A 21,931-nucleotide genomic window follows, 5' to 3' on the forward strand; every position below is an offset into this window, starting at 1 on the left:
GCCGGAGGAGCTTTTGGTACTTCGCTGTGGTTCACTGAGCATGGCAAAATGAAAAGTATATCAGACTATCACAGTTGTTTGTTGATATCAAATTTATGATAGTGGGTTAAGGATGCCTAAGCTATATGTGTATCTTGTTGTCTGAAGTCAGGTGGGTAGTCTGCACAATACAGATGGGGGAGTGTAAGGGAGGATGCCTAGCAGCTGTGTGCAAGGGCTTACATTCTGTCTTCTGATACAATGCCTACAACCAGTGCAGGGCTTAATGAGTTTTCTTATATGAGGCCTACAACTGATGCAGGGATTTCCGAGCCTTCATCATCTTCCTATCCAGGTGCCTATAACCATGTGCAGGACTTACCGAGTCTTCTGTTTTCCTATCCAGGTGCCTACAACTGTGTGCAGAGCTTATTGAGTCTTCTGTCTTCCTATCAAGGTGCCTACAACCATGTGCAGGACTTACCAAGTATGCATGTCCTATACAATGTGCCTGGCCGATAATTTTCTTATATGCTTTCTGATAACTTTCTGAGAACTGTTTGAGTATCTAGCAACTCACAGCACAAAACCGCAGATTATGGATGGGGAGAAATTTTAGAGACTCTGAGATTCTGTCACATTATCCATACATTATGACATCCTGAGATTGTCTTTCATTTTGCATCGTGTGAAATGTCGAAAAATGTATATTTTCTATGATTGTGACTTTCATCCAGGATTTGGCATGAGCTTTCCCGACACGTGGTCATACGCGTATACGCGTAGCATGCGTCGATGTCGTGCATGAGTCCCCATACTAGACAACACCGACAGTGTGACTATATGCGTCCCCACTGCTTTTCTTTCATAGACCTCTGATTACATCTGGTACTCTGAATAGTGACCAGTTGCGGGTGGACGAGAAGATTGTCTAGCTTTCTCGACTCCGATGGCCCCCACACTGCGCATACAATGTCGTTGTGCACAGTGCAGCAAGAGCACCGATGGGTATGAGTTTCAGACCAAACAAGTCTGTGCTAAGCACTTGAAGTTATATGGGCTACCTTGTCCTGCACCTGGGGTGTCACTTCCTTCCATCTCCCAACCCTTACTGGCAACTACTCGAAACAATGTCGCCTTGCTTCCTCTGGCTTCTGCATCCAGATCAAATGATGTTCAAGACTCTGGCCGAGTAAAGGTGCTATCACTTCCTCGGAGATGTTCTCTAACTGCGATTTATAGCCGAGCGCTTCTCACGGACATGGTGCGGACTTTGGCGACCTGGGAGATGCTGCCATGAACTTTCCTGGTGCTGATCTAGAGGTGCACGCTGTGCCTTCATGAACCCCATCTCCTTTTCCTGAACCCATCCTGGAGCCTCCGCCTCAGCTTGACAATCATCCTGGAGGCGACTATCGCAAAGTCGAGCCGCCCTCAGTTGGTACTCCTGGTTTAGACCGAGATCAAGATGAGCTGCCACACATCTCCATCCCGGCTTTCAATGAAGAGTCTTGCATTCGTATGGCATACCTGCATGCAGTAATGGGTAACACGTTTGAGAATTTGACATGGAAAGCTGCAACACAACAACTAAACTGGTCACTTGATTGTCTGGATGCACAAGCTGGCGAACTTCCTATCAACCCTCAGCCAGCTCAGACTTTGGCTACTGCTAGGCGACGTCTTGGCATCGATCCAGATGCATGGATCATATAGTATGCCATCTGCCCAGTCTGTTGGAAGCACCACACTCCGAACGAACTGAAGGAGCTCGCATCACCGGACTGCACTGTTCCTGGATGCTCGGGTAAAATTTATGTTGAAGTTCACTTCAGGGTACCCTTCCGACCTAGCTCTTAGCTTCAACATAATCTATATTGTGTAGTGGCTAAGAGCCTCTCAGGTGTCAGACAGACCATGGTACCAATACATGTTCCAGGGCATTATATGGGATTACCCAGGGCAAAGGCAGGGCAAAGGCTGGTCCAATGGCACAATTATCATATGGGATGTCCTATAGTACTAGGGCATTGATATTTATATCCCAGTATTACTGGTTGTCCCATGGTGCCAGAGGTACATAGGGATGTCTCACTATTAGTAAAACATGTATTTTCAGGCTATTGTATGGTAGTTTTTTTATACTTTGTTCTACAATCATATTGTATAAGCTCTAATTATAAAAACAGTGACTAGAATACTGTAAATAAGTGCCTTATTTGCACTTTATATATGGTGAAATATTTATAGAAAGCAGGATATCCCATATCAAGTATTGTGTACATATTTGTAATGTTATAAAGACTATATTACTATTGGTAGCATGTACAACAACTTCATTAGCTCATATAACAACTAATACAGGTCAAACAACAATGTTTATTCTTGTGTTTCAAAATTAATTTTACATTTTCTGACATAATGTTCAGACTAACATGATATAATCTTTGGCACATAGTATGTATCATAGCTATACTACAACTTTCACCAAGTGTCTCAAGAAATAGAACTACTCAGTTCACTAATATACTAGCAAAGGAGATATATTCTTGTCATGTCTCCTATGATATACTGTATTTGAATGAAAAAAGAAAGGCATTTGACCTAAGACTTCAGTCAAGTCACACTCAGAAATGCATTCACTGAATGACACCTTTGTATTATGGGATGTCCCTTTATGTGATGGGATATCCCTTGTAAGGACCTGTCACTCTTAAACCTTAGTAATTCAACTGTTAGTATAAATCTCTAGATAATTATAGTAGTTAAATAGAAACTTCAGGCTAAAGAAGAGACTAAATATCTGTGAATCTTAAAATAACATCTTAGGATGTCCTTAAAATGGGAGATCCCACCTTATATAATATGCAAATAAAGTGCTTGTTTATATCACTATAGTCACTGTTTTTATAATTAAGGCTTAGATAATATGATAGTGGAACAAAGTATAAAAAAACTACCATACAATAGCCTGAAAATACATGTTTTACTAATAGTGAGACATCCCTATGTACCCCTGGCACCATGGGACAACCAGTAATACTGGGATATAAATATCAATGCCCTAGTACTATAGGACATCCCATATGATAATTGTGCCATTAGACCAGCCTTTGCCCTGCCTTTGCCCTGAGTAATCCCATATAATGCCCTGGGACATGTATTGGTACCATGATCTGTCTGACACCTGAGAGGCTCTTAGCCACTACACAATATAGATTATGTTGAAGCTAAGAGCTAGGTCGGAAGGGTACCCTGAAGTGTTGAAGTTCTTGACTCCAGCGGTAGGACCCAACGCGATCCCATCAAGATTAACCCACAAGTCTCCATCATCGAGAGCATCCAGCGTATGATGATGCGCCCAGGTTTTGCAAGATCGCTGTGCGATTTTCGTAGCCATCAAGCTGGACGCAACAATGATGAATACTATCAAATGGAGGACATCTACGATGGGGACATGCTGTTCAAGCTGCAAACTGGTACCGTCCGAGAAGTTAACTCCACGGGTACTGTTCGTGATCGACCGTGCGAGAATGGTGCAAATGCAACAAAGCTTGTTAGCCATCGCTATGGACTAGCGCTCTCCATGAATCTTAACTGGTGAGTTCATACATAAATGTCCTAGGATATATACTATACTGAACTTGTTGATAGGTTCGGTCTTCTCTCTGGACGACCGCATTCAACAGGTCCAATCTATCTTGCGATCAACAACCTTCCACGTGAGCTTCGGTACCTTCAGCTCAACGTAATTTGCCTTGCAGTTCTACCCGGTCCTGGTGAGCCGAACCAACAGCAGCTTAATCATGTGCTGGAGCCAGGCATCAAGGAAATGATTAGCCTTCACAACGGTGATGCTGAACTTTGTCTGTTTTTGAGAGCATTCAATGAACAAATCATTTTTAATCAGGCATTGAGATGCGTGTTCACGATCAAGATTCTGCGAAAGTCTACGCCAACTTCCTCTGCGATAACTGCAACACCCCTGCCGCTCGCAAGGTTAGCGGCACTGCAGGACACAATCATGATTTTCACCCCTGCCTTTATTGCGACATCGATATCCTGGACATCAACAAATCCAGTGGCTACGATAATTGTTCGCAGTTTTGTACCAACTACATATGATTTGTCACTACTGATGAGCGAGTTTCAGCTCGGGAAGCGAAAGACGACTACAAAATGCTGAAACACGCATTCTTTGCAAAAGGGGTCAATGTTCGTCACGAGAGTGCAATCCTCCGAGATCATGGGGTTTGCTGGAGCATTATGAACTTGCTCGCTGGCTGGCTTCCTTCGTCCCAGACGGTTCTTGACTTCATGCATGCAGTATTTTTAGGTGCTTTTATACTCATCAATCTTACTATTCTAATCACTTATATACACACTAGGAATCATTGCCCATCTATTTCTCGATGTACTCTTCAAATGGTACATGTTCTCTGGCACTGGAGGTGATGAGTCCCCGAAACAGAAGTTCGAAGATACAGTGAACTCGGTTCGTTGGCCCAGTCATGTTACCCGACTCCCAAAGAATGTGAGTTTGTTGCTGCGATGCGCTCATCTGTTCACCTTCCCGCTCTACAGCTGGGTGAGAATCAGTTCTTGAAAAAGGCGGACGAGTGGCGCCGTCTCCTTACCATCACACCAGTTCTCCTATGAGTATGCTGGAAGGATGAACACGATCGCATTCCGAACATCGAGCCAACTATCCCACCTAATGCAAAAACACGACCAACACATTCTCGAAACTGCAAGGCGCTCTACTTTGCCATTCTTTTACTATGTGCTGGTGTTCGTATGCTCGCGTCGTGCAAGATCTCCATGTCACAAGCACGTATTGGTCAAGACTTTCTAACACAATACAACCGCACTCTGCAGCAGCTGGGCATCGACCTGACTATTAACAACCATCTGTCGACACATTTTGCAAAGTTTATCAAGCTCTATGGGCCCGTATATGGCTGGTGGTTATTTGCATTCGAGCGCTTCAATGGGATGTTCGAGAAAGTCAATACCAATGGCCACGATGGTGGTCGCATGGAACTCACGTTGATGCGATACTGGGTTCGATGTCATCTAATCTACGAATATCTACTTGCTCTGCCTGTGAACGCTTATACAAAAGAGCGTGAGTACATCGAGGCAGTCATCAAGTCGGAAGGACGCAGTGAACGTGGAGGTATGATGACGGAGCTTGCTATCTATCGCAGTGAGGCGACCACAGGTATTCAATATCATTGTCATTCTTTGCAAGGCACATTTAATTGTTGTCACCTGCAGATCGAGTCAAACTGCCCAGAGTACTGGGGAAGCATATCAATCTGCGCATTTTTCTTGGTCCAGGAACTGACGGTATCTACTGCCTTGCTCTCGACTATTGTCAACGCTTATATCCAGATCTTCATATTATCGACGACCTTTCGCTCGGTCATGGAACAGCTTTTGTTGCGACCCGAGTGGCCTGCACGTTAACTTACATCCGTAAGGACGGTATACGCTATGGTTCAGATTCAAACAAGCGCACTAAAGCAGATCGCTATGCATTTATTGTGGATAAAAACACAAATGAGCGTTGCCCCGTCGAGATCGCAGCCCTTTTGGGTATCAAGGTCGCGGAAAAGGCACCGCACATTTGTGTGGTCATTCGTCGGATGGTCTCAGATGAGGATATTCCCCCATTCCCATGGTGCACGTAGTCTGTCCAATCAATCTTCTCAGCTCATTGATAATATGCTGACCGATGTTTTTTTAGTTCAGATCTCCTCGGGATTCACGTGTCCTATGCCAACTGCTTCCACGGTTACGAGATTGTACCTGCGGTAGCACTCGATGCACCTCTTGCACTCATTCCGATCCATTCTGAGCGCATGGGACAAGAACTATGGGCCTCTATTTCATTTGATCATATATGTCAAAGCTACAGCATTACAGACTCATTCTCATACTGATGGCACAATTGTACAATGGAACAAGACAGGAAACGAGCTGGAGGTTATGGACGATGATGACAAGGTGTAGCTGGCGAAGGGGTAAGATGACAAATGGCAATGTATGTGCAGAATTGGAGACAGGTTCGATGCTAATCATCGAAGTACAGGTCATTGTCGTCGTCCTCGGCAGCATTTTGACCTTTGCCCGCATCCCCTCCAGTGCTCACCTTCACTATCTTTCCCTTCCCTTTCTTCTTCACCACCTTCTGCTTCGACGATCCTTCTCCCTTATCCTGTGCATTTTCAGCGAGGCGCGCTTTCTTGTTCTTCACAATCACAGCCTTCTCTTCTCTCATTCGCTTCTGCTTCTCCAAAGTCTCTTCCGGATCTTCATCATCACCCCATGCCCTGCCACTGTTCACGATATGACTCTCAACATCGTATTGCTGGTTTGTCTCGACTGCCAACCAGTGCGGGTCAATCATCCACCGTCGCGCTTTGTTCTTGAGGAGCTTGGACACCTTTGGCGGCTCATCGATGGTCTCTACTGCCTTGATGCATGGGATGTACTTGCTCGATGGCGTGGGATCCCGAGCGGCATCAATCTCTCTGAAGAGATCAATCAACTATTGTATATGATAATCAGCCTCGGAACCATGTGCCCTCAGCGACATGCTTACCACTTGGCTCCGGTATGTGGGAGCCTTTGATATATAATGCCCGGTGAACTCTCCCTTCTCATTTAGCTCATCCTCATCATCGGACATCAAGCTGTCTGTGAACACGGCATCATACTTGGGGTCATGCCACATTGATTCCTTCGGCAGATGTGCACATTTGCGCTTGCGAACCTGAAGTTTCTGCATCGGTATGTGAGCTTATGGAGAATAAACTCATTAAATTATATCACGTACACCCTTAGTGTGGCTGGTCCTATGCGATGGCTTCTTCTGACCTCTGGCTGGCAACTTCGAGTTCGCCTCTTCACTCGGCAACACATCAATCCCATCAATCTCTATCTGCGCAGTCACCGATCGCCCACGTCCTTCAATCTTATGTGCGTCGCGCAAGGCTTTTTCCAGTGCCAGAAACTTCTTCTTGACACTATCCTCGACATCAACTCTTCCGAGTGCTCGAACAGCCTTTACAGCAGTGGGTACAAGCTCACCACCTTGCTGCATGATCATTCTAACCAGGGTGCTGATGTTTTCAAAGTTCTCGACTGCATCCCACCCGAGATCCCAGCGAAAGCGCATCAGCTCAGTCTTGGTCGCGGGGTCAATCGGTAAAGGCTCTCCATCCTTCGGCCACCATGGCAGGCTCATCGGTTTGAGGTTTGGAATGCCCATGCGAGTCTGAAAGGCCTGGCGAACGAGTTCCTACGTTTTCCGAGTAAGTGCATCATCACATTCATGTGAAATCTATCACTGACTCGGTATGAAGTGTCCTTCAATGCGGCGACGCTGTCTTCAATCCGCCTCTTCTCCTTTTCGTCAAGCACCTCGTCATCGGAGTCCGAACCCTCTGCACTACCATTCGACTCATCAGACGAGATGCAACGCTCCTGAAGGTCAGCGACTAGCGTCTGCAGCTCCGAGATCAAGTCAGCCTGCTTGTCCAGCCGCTCCGACACTGCAGTGTAGCGAGCACTATAGGTATGCAGTAACTTCTTCATTTCTTCTAGCTCTGCCTGCAGCATAACCTTCTCCTCCTCCAGGAGTTCAAGCCGCATCTGGTGGTTGGAGACCTGCGCAATGAGTGCAGCCGTCTTCGCCCTTTTCACAGTTACCCCTTGCTCACCGTTAGCCGGTTCATCCGCCATGCTGGTGTCGATATGTGCAAGACCAAGTAGAGTTGCTGCATCAGAGGCTGAGGACAGATGGGCAGTCATTTGCATGGGGCGAAAGGTCTGCTTACTCCCGACCGCGATATGATGCCTTGATCCATGTTCTCGCCCATCATCCGTGTGCACTGAGCGCTTGCGCACGACATGACATTAGTTAACCTAATCCATCGTGATTTATATGCTTCACTGCGGGATTGACAGATGAATTGCTACATCAATCAGGGAGCACGGAATAGCTAGCTAGGGGACGGGTGGTAGCTGGGGGTGGTGCAGGCTCCCTGGAGCGGTTATGATATGTTCATCAAAATGTTCGCAAAAATGTTCAGTATAATGATAGCAAAATGATCCAAAGATTTGTAATACTCTGTACATTCTCGAGCTTGAGTATCTACAGAAGAATCGTGCAGGAATGATCGAAAACTTGACATTCTTCTCGGATTTCACCGACGTCAAAATCTGGGGCGTTGTGCTGTGACTGTGTGCTAGAACCCCAAAAGAAACTAAACAAGAGTGCAGTAGTTGTATTGGAATAACTCACTGCCTGCGGCTGAACTGACTGCTTCGAGATCCTTTTGATTGTAAGTAACAAGTCACAGGTAGGAGTGGAACAAAAACTCCTATTCTTTTAGTTTATACACTTGTAGGATAAGCTACAAGTGGAGGGAGAACTCTTCACTTATAGGGGCTATAAGTGGTGAGAGAAGACTGTGGGTCGGGGGGCCTTGAGGGTCCTTTTATACCCCTCGGATGTTACTTTGTGTGACCATTATGTAATAGTGTTATATGGCAAATTGGCTAATAGCAAAATAAGAGCATCACGTGATCAAAGGAGAAAGTAGGAAGGAAAAATGCCTTGGGACCTTCGTGTCCAATAGCATAAAATGAGCAGGGAGAAATAGGGAAGATAAAAGTCTTAGAACCTCCATGTCCAATAGCATAAAGTGAGCAGAGAGAAATAGAGAGCACTTTTTTTCCATCCAATAGCATAATGTGAGCATCAGGTGACATGCTTGGCTAACATTCTTGGATTTCATCTTGATCACATGACTTCTTTGTCGAGCACTACACTGGTGGTTACATGTTTACAAGCCAAACACTTTTAGTGCATGACAGTGCATCAGATGAGACCCAAGGACAACAGATATGTAGTATTCAACAGAGTAAGAGATGCAAGAGTGGTTATGAGTGACAGAAGAATGTTGAATGCTCGAGAAAAGTCACACAAAGTCGCAAAAGTTCAGATAATGTAGTGAAAGCTTTGGACGCATCTTGAAGACTAAGGCATGGAGTGGAGATATCTGAAGGATCAATGGAAAATGCATTTTCAGAGGCCAGGAGGTGCAGAAAGTGTATCACTGCACCTGTTCAGCACCATTGCCCCCATTGCCTCTACCACTTCGACTGCATCTGTCATCATTGGGCCTTCTGATTCAGGTCCACATATCCACTTCACCAAGAAGTCGAAGGACTTCATCACTAGCCACAAGAAAAGGTCTGCTATGAAGAATGCCACTGCCTCTGTGTGCACACGTGAGACTGCCAGAGAGAAGGGGCTGAAGAAGGTGGGTGAGGATAAGAAGGAGAAGGGAAAGGCAAAAGAGAAGGACAGGGAGCAGGATCCCGATGATTCAATGTGAGAGTAGCTCAATGCAAGCGCTGACCTGGAGAGGGTATGTGATGAAGATGACCAGTGCTCAATTCTTACTGGCTACATTTCCTTTTCAGTCATCTCACTAAAAGGCACTCCGTTTTACTTCACCATCCTCTTCTCATTATTGTGCCATGTTCTTTAACATTTATTTGTATGGCTTCAATTAGGCAGGGACATAGTAGTGTAGTAAAGTAAACTATAGGAAGGTCCAAGTATAGTTATAATAAAGGTTATAGAGTTTGTTGGACCTGTGAAACCCGTACACATAATACAGGTACATGAGGTCTGACTATATAAACCTGCAGAGTTTTTATAAACATATGGGTGAGACTCAAATTAAACTAAATAAATGGAAGCACAAATGCTAACTGTATATATTTTGTAAGAAAGCTACTTACTTAAACTTTGCATGTTAAACTTTGCTCTTAAGTATTACTTTACTTGAAGATGTGTCTAGAATGTGCAGTAAACTATGCATAGGTACATACATAATAATAGTACAGGTCATAGTACAGGATCATCTTTCATAAACCTGTAACCCTCATAGACCTGTACTATATGCAGATCCATGTACCTATATGTATAGTTAGGGTTGGGCCTTTGTACTACAAAGATAGACCTGTGTCCCTGCCTAGCTTTGATAGCTGTAGTATAAAAGGCCCCCGCTTGTAGCATAGAGGGCAGCATTTTTGTTCAATTGACCAGTCTTCAAACCTGTGACATTGCAGAACACTTCGTGTGACTCCACCTTCTTCTGAAAGGAGTAGCTATCATCACATAGTTTTGGAAGAAGGTGGAGTCACACGAAGTGTTCCACAATATCACAGGTTTGAAGACTGGTCAATTGAATGAAAAATGCTGCCCTCTATGCTACAAGTTGGGGCCTTTTATACTACAGCTATTGAAGCTGCATGAATGTCAAAGAACATGGCACAATAATGAGAAGCGGGTGGCAAAGTAAAATGAGGTGCCTTTTGGTGAGGGGACCAGAAAGGAAATCTAGCCAGTAAGAATTGAGTGCTGATCATCTTTGTCACACAGCCACACTATGCGCAAGTTCGCAAGGTATTACGACATGTCACAGGAGTTGGATGTTGCATACTCCTCCACATTAACCAGATCTCTACTCATTGTCACTGCCTTTAAGTTGCAATGGAGAGTACAGCCACCTCCAGGGAATATCCCTATTGTTACCTTCGCATCAGCTGCAGACACAGCTCTGCAGACTGCCTTCATTTGAAAGCTAACTACTACAACATGTATCGCACAGGTCCCAAGTCAATGACCGCTGTACCAGCTGTCCAATCCAGACCCAGCGACACAAGTGACAGTGCGGAGTAAGACTCTACTTCTGAGTCCTAAGACAGTCACTGAGACATATGGGTGGACCATGTCACCCATTGAAAGTGGATGAGGGTTGGGGAACACACTTTGAGCACTGGTCTAACACCTTCCCTCAGATGGGTGAGAAGAAGCTGAGAAATCCATATTTGCCTTCTCAACGAACCAGAGAGGAGTGAAATTATACTGCTGCATGAGGCATACGAGCACAGCTGACATAATCTAGAAGGTGGAGAAGGTGGGTGCACCACGCAGGTATCCGTGCTTCAGTTCACTGTTGGTTATGACATCAGAGCACCGTAATCGAAATACTCCAGGCAGCACGGAGATGGAGTCCCAGTCAAAGTCCTGTATTGCAAGGTCGAGCAAGAACACACTGGTACAAAGAAGTTCACCTTATGTAATGGACTATCGAATGAGAATGGAGGCTGTCAAATGTTGTGGGGTGAGAAGTGCTTAGTAGACTGCACTTTCAGCTATCTGCTGGACAGAAATTCCAGGACCATGTCAATTCCTCAACACAAATTTTTTGCAATGTCAGCTGCTTGATGCAATTCTTTGTACTGGTGTGTTCAAAAGTGTACACTCGCCAAATTTGTCACTGGGGACTCCAATGACATCTCATGAGGTCGAGCAAATTTGTTTCTGCATTGCCCTTTATCCAACTAAGAATTGCGATGCCAAGGTTTTGCTGACACAAGCATTTGACAGACAGTACTTCCCATATATAAGGTTCGTACAACGTGCCCCCCAACTTATACTTCCCCCTCTCACCATCTCCTGTCTCCCATCTCCTTCCCTCAGCCCGTCACTGCCAGCTGTGCTTCTGCTGCAGCACTCTAGCTCACCCCGATACCCCGAACTACATTCTCGCATCATGCTTACTTGGATCGCCATCACTGGTACCTTGGGGATCGTCGCAGTACGTTATGTGACATGTCGTTTGCCAGCGGGCGGTGCTGACCTGCATTTCATTGTACACAGGTTGGGACTTAGATGCCTTCATCCCAAGGTTCTGAGCATATCTGTAGTGTAATTTTACATAACGTTCACATGTGTCTGCTAACCATCTCACTTTCTTCTTAGGCTGAAACACAATCCTCCGGTGATGCGAGGCCATGCGCATTGAGCATGTTCTGCAGGTAACAGACTGATGTCATGCATTCTGCGGCTCTTCGTGTAGTGACATACACTGCAAAACCCACAAAATCATCAGAGTCCAAGACGCGTCAGTTTTACCTTATCTCTCACATCTTCGGATTTGACGGCATGTTACGGGAGACCAAAGATGTCGAACATCCTGTATTTCCGGCACTCCCAAGATTCCTTGAATACACTGTTGGTCCATGCTATCTCTTGCTTCGAAGATGTCTTGTTTGTAACATCTTCCCACTCCAATTTATACCACATCTTCAACTTTCCAAAGATGCTGTTGTTCATATGTTGCAAACATCTTTCGCTCAAAAATTGTGCTATTTCCCTTGTCTTCTCCCTCTCAAGATGTGCAGAATACTCGGACCCGAGGATGCGTAGACAGGGGCAAAGGGTTTATAAAGGCATCCCCTCACTCAAGTCCTTCGGCACATCTTGCACCAGAACCATCACCTTCCTCAGCCCTCCTGCCCTTCCCCACGAGCTTGAGTGCGACGCTGTTGCAGAGTGCTGTATCAGCACCCTCATCACATCCAGGGATGACACTGTGTACTTGCTCAGTGCGTAGCTGCCCCTCCCGCACTCATCGTGTTTCTACCTATTGACACACTAATACCTTGCAGCAGAAGTACTGGACTCCCGGTTCCCAGCCTTACAGTTTACGTGCAAGCATCGAGATAAGTACTGTGCTTCATATGTTAATGCTCTAGCCTCTCATTCTCCTATCATTCTTGCAGAACCATCAATTTCACTGCGTGAAAATCCTGGTGCAGAGCGCGGACAACAAGGTGCGGGAGATCTTCTAGTACTTAGCGTACGAGTGGTATAGGGCAGGTCAGACATGCTGGTGGTATATATACATAATATATTATCAAATATAATTCCCATTTTATACGACATTTTGCCATGGAACAGTCCAAATAGATAGAATCTTGTATGAATCTTCGGAGTGTATTGTAAGAGTCTTCACATGCTGAAGACGGGGGGGCTGAAACATCTCCTACCCCGAATACAACTAGTTATCAATGTCTTCGTACTCTGAATATGAAGCTGTCTTCAGGGCCGAACACGTCGAAAAGGTGGCCGCTCCCTGCTTTCTCGGGGCCAAAGATGTTTGTTGTTCCGATCCCAAGACATGTCAATTTGGAGGCGCCTTCAGACTGTCTCCAGGGTCCGAGATTTTCTCGGTTTTGCAGTGATAGCGTACTTTGTATGTAAAATCTAAATATATTTGGTGTGTTCTATAGAACAAAAGAAAATCGAGTGGGAACAGAGAAATTCTAAGCAGGGCAAGATCCGAGTACAAGTGCTCGATGTCATTCGATCCGGCTCGTTCTGCTGTGTTCTTGGCTTTTCAACCTGTGATCAGACTCGACCTGGTTCGCCTGGCTTTGTCCCAGATCTCATATAGTCCAAGTTTCTCACAGGGTCGAAGCCACTCTAAGCAACGAGCCCATTCGATCTCGTTCGACCCCGCAATAACGAACTTTGACTATGGAGTGCTTACAGAGACGTGCACGATTGCGTTACTAGCTCATTCCAAAACACGTGATCTCTGAGACACTTTGGCGTTGGCTGCATCGTCTCCCTTCCCCGCATGTTGCTGAAAGCTGTCCGACGTTGCGCGCGGTCGCTGTCGACGGCGACCGCACCCTATCCTTTTTCCAGCGTCGCCAAATTCCCCACACCACCCGCGACACCGCCGCCAGAACCGCTCCGGCTCGGGAAAGGGCTGATGCCCTACCTGCAGCAAACGCTCCCGGAACCCGCCAAGCAAAAGCTCTTCACGACGTACTTCTCAAAACGACACCCACTGCGGATCCTGCCCGGGTCGGTGCTGACGGTGTCGCTGGCGCACGCGCCGACGACGTTCTCGGGCGTGCTCATGCAGGTGCGGCGGCGCGGGCTCGACACGTCGTTCGTGCTCCGGAACGTGATCAACCGCACGGGCGTGGAGATGCAGTTCTTCGTGAGCTCGCCGCACCTGAAGGACATCAAGATCGTGCAGCGCGCGGGCGGGGGCGGGGGGAAGGCGGGCAGGCGCATGCGCAGGGCGAAGCTCTTCTACCTGCGCGACTCTCCGGAGAAAATGACTGCGATTTCGGCGGGGGTGCGCGGGTGAGGACGTGGGTCACGCATGAGACGGTGCGCGCGCTCACACTTTGTTGCTGCGATCTCTCTCACACAAGCTTACTGGCCGGCCTCAGGGCTGCGTGGGAGGCGCGTCCGTGTCTCACTTACCCCAGCGTCAACACGCTGCGGATTGACAATTAGGAGCTATGGAAGTGTATTGTGGGTGAGATGGAGTGCGGGTTGGTGGTCACTTGAACCGGTTGGGTGTTCTGGCTTCGCTTCGGCGTCTCGGTTGGCGTCCTCAGATGTACTCATGCCACCTAGCTGCACCCGATCGAGGAATGTTTATGGGATCATTCGACTCTCCGGCCGCATGCGGGTAGAGCTAACGGCATCCCCGTCGACGTGTATTTAGATCGACGATATCCGGGGTTTAATACGCCTGTAGTATACAATCGGAGAAGATATCACGTCGATCAAATTCGAAGACGAAGAGGGCGGTTGGGAGGGTTCGAATGTGAGTAGACGAGTCAACTGACACGCACGGGAAGTCGAGAGGCGCGAGGCGTCGCGAGATTGGGTCGATAGGTTCTATGAAGGGCTGACTTGGGGCTGATCGATGGGGGACGAGTGGCTAAAGGAGGAATGTAAAGAGAGTTCAATGCTTCGTGGCATGCTTCTGCTGGGAGAGGCAGGGTTCGATCGTGAGGGCGTGCGGCGTTGCTGTGGCGGTTGCCGTTCGCAGCATCAGGGTGCGAATCTCGAGGTCGGAAGTCGCAGCGGGGACACCGGGGCGGCGTATGGGCGGAATGAATTCACTGCCCCAGAGCGAATGCTCGGCAGGAGGTCAGGCTGGCAACGAGGACGGGTAGGTCGCCGATACGCGCCTGCGTGTTCATGCATCTCCGGTGCCAATAGCGCATGCCAGACCTTCTGGAGGACGAGTTGTATCATCTGGGAGAGGAAGTGTTCTTAGTCAGAGGCGGTGTGACTTCTGGCGTTCGCTGCTGTCCCATGAGTTGGTGTCTTAGTGTGCACCAGCGGGTAAAACACGCCGATCCGATATGAGACTGAGGAGCGCAAGGAGTGGAGCAGAAGACACGCGGCGAGGAGAATGTTCGAGCAGCGCCGAGGGCATCTGAGTCGCTGCGTGTGCGCTGGGCGATGCAGAGTGGAGACGTGTGGCTGAGAGATGAAGTGGCTGAGAGAGGAAGGCACGCGTCTGTTTGTCAGGCACCGAGCTCTCGGCTTCGCATGCCAGTGGCATCTGCGCAAGATCTCTTCTTCGCACCCGCACTCATCTTCCCCCCGACGATATATACTCCCCCCGCCATGACAGAGGCCGTAGCCCCTTCAGACCCAAACGACAACCCTCCTATGACCCACCAGTCCAAGAAGAAACGTGTAGAAGACCAGCCTCTTTCCCCAGACATCGGTCTCAAGCCTGTTCAACTCCAGCGCAGGCGGGTATGGAGAGCATGTGAATCATGCAGGTCTGTCCACTTTCGCATCTCCTCCTCCTCCTCCTCGATCTCATCACTATCCTGCAGGCGGAAGAAGATTAAATGCGACGGGAACGAGCCAACGTGCTCTCAATGTGCTGCGTCCAAGTCACAATGCACTTGGTTACAGACAAAGGATCGGGCTGCGTTAAGCAGACAGTGAGCACCTATCCACCTTCCCTGCCTATCGCATCCTCACCCTCCATCCTAGTTACGTCCAGGAGTTAGAGGCCCGCCTCCTCCACATGGAGTCGCTCTTCCACCAGGTTGCCCCCATCCTCGAGCAGGTCGGCGAAGCCAGTGGCCTCGATCTCTCCTGTCTCCCACCCTCAATAGCCCCTTCGCAATCCGGTGCCCCCACGATTCCCCTAAATGTCCTGCAGTCCGTCCTCCCGAAAGTCAAGGAGGTCGCCCAGAACAGCGCCGCTGCGGACGGCTCGGCAGCCGATACCCCGATCAAGGTCGAGGACGACGTCTCGGAGTCTTTCGGTCAGCTCGCCCTCGACGAGCACGGACATATGCACTGGATCGGCGGCTCGTCGACCATGTCGCTCATTCAGTCGTTTCGGGCCATGACCTCGTCTCCACTCCACCGTGTTTCCCCCATGGAGGAGGATCCCCTGGCGCCGGGCCCCAGCGTCAACAAGCTCTACTTTCCTGCCTCGGTGTTCTTCGGGAAGGTGCATGCACTGCCCCGCCCGGAGGAGGTCGAATATCCCGACCGTGACCTCGCGGACAAGCTGGTAAGTGGACGCTTTCTCTTGGCGCTCCGCGGTAGTGTAACTCATACCCGTGTCAGGTCGATGCCTACTTTGCCAAGTTCCACTTTCTGATGCCCGTCATCGACAAGCCCTCATTCGTGCTCAAGTACAAGTACCTCATGGAGCATACTAACGATCCACTTCTGGCGCGGACGCAGACCGCGTTCATTGCGCTTGTTTGCGCAGTCTTCGCAGTCGCAGCCCGTTTCGTGGACGACCCCCGGTTATCGAAGTTCGAGAATCTCGATGCAGCAGGGATGGGCATGGTGTATTACGAACGGTGCGTGTATCATCTTCCGGCGAAGCTGTAGAATGGCACTCAACATGTTGCAATTTTATCAGCGCACTTATTCTGCACTATATTAGCCATGCCTCGACGCAGATTGAGCATGTGCAATGTTTCTTACTCCTGTCCTCCTTCCTGTGTTCCGTAAACTGCCTGCCACAGGCTTGGCTGCTCGTCGGCCAGGCTGTGCGGGCCGCGCAGGACATCGGTCTGCACGTACGTGATCCGCTCATCTAATATATGCTCCCGAGCCTTATCTTGACCTGCGCAGCGATCACCCCGCCGGCTCTTGATCAAGCCAATCGAGAAGGAGACTCGTCGGAAGATCTGGTGGGGCGTGTACACCCTCGATCGAATGCTTGCGCTCGCCTTGGGCCGGCCGCTCGCTATTGAGGACGCCGACTGCGACGTCGAACTTCCCGTGGATATCGACGACGATCACCTCCCGGATTATTTCGCAGGCGCCCAGATGTCGCGATTGAGCCCGTCGCTCATGAAAGGCTTCATAGAGCTCACACTGCTTTACCGCATCGGTGGACAGGTCCTACGGCAGGTGTATGCGCTCGACAAGTGCAGGGACCACCTTGAGCCTGAGAAGCGTGCGGAGCTGTCGCGTGCCGTGGATACGCTCGACAAGAGGCTCATCAAGTGGTGCGATGACCTGCCCGCGGCCTTCAAGTCGAGGCCGGTCAATGAGAGGGAGGTATCGATGGGCGCGGTCCTATGCAGCCACTATTACTCCATCCTCACCACCCTCCACCGCAATTTCCTGCCGCTGAAGCGCGACCAGCCGGTGTCGCCGCGGTCGACGGCCAAGGCCGTCTCCACTGCGCGCGCATGCATCCGGCTCGCGCCTTCAATCAAGAGCGTCGTCCCGCCAAGCCACCACCTCGCGTTCTTCATCCAGAATCTCTTCAGCTCCGCTGTCATAATCCTCCTGTACGCGATGCACTCCGTCGACCCCGCTGCGTCCACCGCGGCGATGGACGAGGTCGCAAACTGCCTTTCCGTCCTCGGTTCGTGGGAAGGTCACTGGCCCGGGGCACGCAAGTGTAAGGAGCTGCTCGAGGACCTCGCCGCGACTGCGCGCGAGGCAATCAAGACCTCGGCGAGTGGCCAGAGCAGGGGTGCGGGCTCGGGCTCGTCTTCCTCGGCTTCCCCGTCGTCTGTTATGTCGGATGGGTGGCCGCCGGGCCAGATTCCACTCCCCGTGCCCGAGAGGCTGATGAAGCACAGGCGCCGGAGGAACAGCTCGCGAGATGTACGTGACCTGCGGTTGTCGTCGCCCCATCAGAGTTCGTCGGCGATGCAATTCCGGTCAGATTGTGAGTGCACTGTGGGACTTTCTGATGCGTGCATGTCTGTTTTCTGACAACTCTCCCTGTTGTGCAGCACAGCGCGCACGGTCGACATCTCGCAAGCGACCGCACGACGACGACGGCCTGGACGGCAGCGCTTACGTCCTGCCGAGCTCATATCCCGGTCGCTCAAGCTTCTTCAGCGCACACAGTTCGCCCGCGTCCGTCAACAGCCAACCGTCTCCTTCTGGCGCGACCGTCGACTTTCCCCAAGATCCCAGCCCGCGGATAGTGGCGAGCAATTCGTACGGCTCGCTCAACCCGACCTCGCCCTCGGTCGCGACGCCTTCGCAGCCACGGTTCGACTACGATTTCACGCAGGACCGCTGGGGCGTGCAGGCTGGCGAGGCGAACGGGCTCAAGTTTTTCCCCTCGGGCGCAGGCGCAGGCGCGCAGAACACGTATCCGGCGTTCGCGCCGCCGCCGCCGCAGTCGCCCGCGGACCCGGCGTTCGGCTACACGTATGATGCGAACGGGGCGGACCCCGCGATGGGCGTGTTTGGGCTGTCGGGCACCCCGCCGTCGTCGGGCTTCGCTGCGCCCGGGCTGCCGTTCCGCGGGCTCGATTATATTCGGAATTTCAACCCCGGATACAGTAATGGCGAGCAGGACCAGCTGTGGCATACGTTCGATCCCGGCGCGTTTGGGTACGATCCCGAGATACCGTTTACCCTTGGAGATATCCCGGCAGAGGGGCGGTGGCCCGACGTGCAGTGAGAGTCGCGCGGTGTGCAGCGCTGCGAGTGCTGGGACCTAGGCTTGGAGCTTTTCTTGCTGGTGGGCGCGGCGTCCTTCCCGTGCCAGACATTGTGTATGAGTACCATACCCCCGTTTCGTTGCTGGATCTTATTAACCCCATGTATTTCCCGTGTATTGTTACCGTTCTTGCCCTCGTCCTGTGCACCCCCCCCGCCTTCGATACCTTATATTTCTCACGCTAATCGGCCGTTCGTGCTTCGTGCTCTGCGGCTCTTTATGGTACTTTATGACCCTCTGACATTCGGTTTAGAGGTGTTGTGCATTAGTGTACAGTATACAGACCGTGTAATGGACAGATATCGGACACAGCTCATGAACTGTACTGACAATTGGAACATTGACGACAGATAGTGGACAGTCGCCGGACGATATTAGTTACAGGTACTTAGGCCATGAAGAACCTGGGGTGAACCATTCGTACGACAGATTTCTGGCCGCGGGGGCCAAGAAGTCACTCTGAAAGTAAAGTACGCGTGGGCGATTCTCTTCAAATCTGGGAGTCTCGTTGTAGTGGTAGGGTAGCCTAGGGTGTCTTCAATCCCGTCAGAGCGTACTGACCTCGGGTGACAGGAAATATCACCTGCATTGGAACGAGCCTTTGCACATGTACATGACAACACTTACGCAGAACAGAGTTCCCATCCTCGCAATTTTTAGTCTCGCACACCTTCGAAGTGTCAATGTTGCTCCCTCGAAATCATCGGCTGTCGGTTACTTGAGACATTCTTTAAACTCAGGGAGTCGATGTCCCAGTTAAGCGGCGAGGACAGCAATGGCGTCCGTTCCAAAAACGACACCGCTTATCGTGTTTAGAAGGAGGTAGAGGGCGGGGAAATGCTTGACGCGCATCTTCACGATGCCCTTGAGGATCATAACCGTGTGCTCGGGGACGAGCTGCTTGAACGCTACGAGGTAGGACACTGGGATCAATATGCCGCCGCATATATGCAAATCCACACATATATATATATGATCATATGTATGGGTCGTTTGTCGTCACCTACATGCCTCAAATCTCAATAACAACCTTCCCCGCCGAAACACCTTTCTTACACAGTTCGACTCCTTCCCCTACCTTTTCCAGGCCTTTCCCAACAACGATAGGCTCAGGCACAGCTTTCATAGTCCCCGCCTTCAACGCTTCAGGAACAAATCGCGTCCATATGCCTTCGACAATCTCCTTATCTTGGACTATGGCAGCAGTATCATTGACTACCACATTTCAACATCAATCTTAGTGAGCCCCATCACAGAAACAAAAATCCAACTCACCAGGTAAGACCTCCACTCCTTCAGGAACACCCTCAAAGGTTGTTGGCAAATTACTCACGACCTTGCCGCCTCCTAAGGCTTTGACAACCTCTGCACAAGCCCTCCAGGTCCGCTCCTCAGCGATTGCATCAAGCGCACCCGCAAAATCACCCCCCGCCCCTTTGATTGTCTCAACCAAATTCTCTGTGATTTTATCATCATGATAATCCAACACTGCACTAGCTCCAAGCCCCTTGACAAATTCATGATTCTTGCTCGATGCGGTGGCAATGACCGTAACGCCTGAGGCAACGGCTAATTGGATTGCAGCACTCCCCATGCTGGAAGAACCACCCCAAATGAGGAGGACTTTGTTGATAGACTTCAGTTTTGTGGGCTGTGGAAGTGGAAGTGCCAAGCGAGTGGACGGATAGAGGCCCATTGCTGCCGTAGACAGGGCTAGAGGAAGGACACAGCCTGATTTGAAGGGGATACTGGCCGGGAGGGGGGAGACGACATTGGATGTACAAACGGTGTAGTGCTGGAACCCGCCATCTTGGGAGCGGGCGGTGAGGAACCAGTTTGCCATGCTTAGAGTGGGAGCGGAGTTAGTAGTGGTGCAGTTTGGTCAATGCTTTTAGACAGTAATGGGGAGCAGGAAACATGGTGGGTGATAGATGAGCATGCAGACTCACCCAATAACACGATCACCCTTCTTGAACCCGGTCACACCCTCGCCGACTTCATATATCTCGCCCGCGACGTCTGTGCCGATTATCTATTGTCAATCCAATTAATCAACATCTTCCCTACCTCCTACACCAGTCTCCTCCTCATCCATCCATTCTTTCAGACTCAGTAAGACTGAACTTACAGCAGGATACTCCTTTGGAAATGGCAAGATTGCTCCATAAGTTTGGATTTTCCAATCCACTGTGTTCTATATCAGAATCTGTCCCAGCAAATTGCCTTATCATCAAAAAGCAAAGAGGAGAAAACAAGTATATTATGAAAGAAGGAGAGGAGAGAAGCTGGGTGGAAGGGTAATACGAACTTGGATTCACAGCGACAGCGGCATTCTTGATCACGATTTCTCCGGGTCCCGGTTTCGAGTAAGAAGCGTCTTTGACGGCGAAGGTTCCCTCGGGAGCGGTGAGGTAGGATGCGATGTTTGGGGTTGACATTTTGTACGTTTAGGGGAGGGGAGCCGGGTGGTAAAGGGGCTAATGGAGCGGATGTTCGGGCAGAGTAAGGTGTGGTTGGCCCTTAAGTATCAGTCCCAGGTGAATAAGCATCCCGCAGTCGGCAAGCGCCACCAGATCTATGATGACAGAGAAATGTCAATAAACTTTCCGGGCGAGCATACGGGAGCTTAATTGGGCCAGGCTACTGTTGAGTATAGGGCTAGAGGAGCGTCGACGTCCCGAGCTGGGTTGATTTACCCACCGTTTGATACCTTTGCTGGCAGAAATCTAGCGCCTAAACTTGGAGGAGAAACGCCGAAGCTCAGAAACGATTCGCACACCTGCTGAACCAAATTGTCTGCACATTGTCTGCACACAGGATGGCGTGGGCCGAAATGGAGGGGATTTTGTTCGCATGGCCGATCGGACGAGAGGGCGCTCTCCGGCACCTCCGAGTGCCACTGGACGCTGTCCCGCTGCTGTCAGGACTACGCCTCTCTTCTGTCTGCATTGTGGATCGGACGTCAGAGTCAGCGATGATGATAGTGGATCGTGGGTAGAACTCCCCCTCCGTCATTAAGCATTCCGTACTCCGATTGCGTCTCCGTATATCATCCGGCTTTTCGCTGTAAGTAGTAACATTGGCGGATGTTTGCCAGTCCAACCTAAGTATTGGCAACCGGAATCCGCTCGACAGCTGAACATGGTGAATTCCTTCAGGCGGGGATTCCTATGAACAGTGTTCATAGAGTCGCATCGTTGAAGGTGTTCAGATGCATGATTTCGTTGGAAACCTTGAACAATATGAAGCGGCAGTGATTGCCAAAGGTGTAAGTTCCACCATTCCTGCTTTTACAG

General features: G+C 49.8%; 7 protein-coding genes across 7 annotated transcripts; 5 read left to right on the plus strand and 2 right to left on the minus strand.

The window, feature by feature from the left end:
* Positions 1 to 3,412: 3,412 nt before the first annotated feature.
* SCP_0204540 (hypothetical protein) lies at positions 3,413 to 4,638 on the plus strand (the record flags this gene model as incomplete). The annotated part of the gene is made up of 7 exons (XM_027754368.1): positions 3,413 to 3,579; positions 3,634 to 3,701; positions 3,744 to 3,830; positions 3,890 to 4,075; positions 4,133 to 4,315; positions 4,368 to 4,513; positions 4,564 to 4,638. The coding sequence occupies 7 exons, from the start codon at positions 3,413 to 3,415 to the stop codon at positions 4,636 to 4,638; spliced, it is 912 nt and encodes a 303-aa protein (XP_027610169.1).
* Positions 4,639 to 4,800: 162 nt separating this feature from the next.
* SCP_0204550 (hypothetical protein) lies at positions 4,801 to 5,675 on the plus strand (the record flags this gene model as incomplete). The annotated part of the gene is made up of 2 exons (XM_027754369.1): positions 4,801 to 5,203; positions 5,260 to 5,675. The coding sequence occupies 2 exons, from the start codon at positions 4,801 to 4,803 to the stop codon at positions 5,673 to 5,675; spliced, it is 819 nt and encodes a 272-aa protein (XP_027610170.1).
* A 383-nt stretch (positions 5,676 to 6,058) lies between these two features.
* On the minus strand, positions 6,059 to 7,806 carry SCP_0204560 (hypothetical protein; the record flags this gene model as incomplete). The annotated part of the gene is made up of 4 exons (XM_027754370.1): positions 6,059 to 6,535; positions 6,590 to 6,769; positions 6,824 to 7,288; positions 7,342 to 7,806. 4 exons carry the CDS (start codon positions 7,804 to 7,806, stop codon positions 6,059 to 6,061), a joined length of 1,587 nt encoding a protein of 528 aa, XP_027610171.1.
* A 1,232-nt stretch (positions 7,807 to 9,038) lies between these two features.
* On the plus strand, positions 9,039 to 9,392 carry SCP_0204570 (hypothetical protein; the record flags this gene model as incomplete). Its single annotated transcript, XM_027754371.1, has 1 exon — positions 9,039 to 9,392. The coding sequence occupies one exon, from the start codon at positions 9,039 to 9,041 to the stop codon at positions 9,390 to 9,392; it is 354 nt and encodes a 117-aa protein (XP_027610172.1).
* Positions 9,393 to 13,496: 4,104 nt separating this feature from the next.
* Positions 13,497 to 14,021, plus strand: SCP_0204580 (54S ribosomal protein subunit img1, mitochondrial; the record flags this gene model as incomplete). Its single annotated transcript, XM_027754372.1, has 1 exon — positions 13,497 to 14,021. The coding sequence occupies one exon, from the start codon at positions 13,497 to 13,499 to the stop codon at positions 14,019 to 14,021; it is 525 nt and encodes a 174-aa protein (XP_027610173.1).
* Positions 14,022 to 15,304: 1,283 nt separating this feature from the next.
* Positions 15,305 to 18,596, plus strand: SCP_0204590 (hypothetical protein; the record flags this gene model as incomplete). The annotated part of the gene is made up of 7 exons (XM_027754373.1): positions 15,305 to 15,465; positions 15,523 to 15,633; positions 15,686 to 16,217; positions 16,274 to 16,515; positions 16,578 to 16,737; positions 16,793 to 17,846; positions 17,914 to 18,596. The coding sequence occupies 7 exons, from the start codon at positions 15,305 to 15,307 to the stop codon at positions 18,594 to 18,596; spliced, it is 2,943 nt and encodes a 980-aa protein (XP_027610174.1).
* Positions 18,597 to 19,391: 795 nt separating this feature from the next.
* SCP_0204600 (Dehydrogenase orsE) lies at positions 19,392 to 21,073 on the minus strand (the record flags this gene model as incomplete). The annotated part of the gene is made up of 6 exons (XM_027754374.1): positions 19,392 to 19,558; positions 19,692 to 19,850; positions 19,911 to 20,479; positions 20,585 to 20,667; positions 20,764 to 20,822; positions 20,944 to 21,073. 6 exons carry the CDS (start codon positions 21,071 to 21,073, stop codon positions 19,392 to 19,394), a joined length of 1,167 nt encoding a protein of 388 aa, XP_027610175.1.
* Between the last annotated feature and the right edge of the window lie 858 nt (positions 21,074 to 21,931).

The sequence above is a fragment of the Sparassis crispa genome (genome assembly GCF_003851025.1).
Source record: "Sparassis crispa DNA, contig_000001F, whole genome shotgun sequence".
Lineage (NCBI taxonomy): Eukaryota > Fungi > Basidiomycota > Agaricomycetes > Polyporales > Sparassidaceae > Sparassis > Sparassis crispa.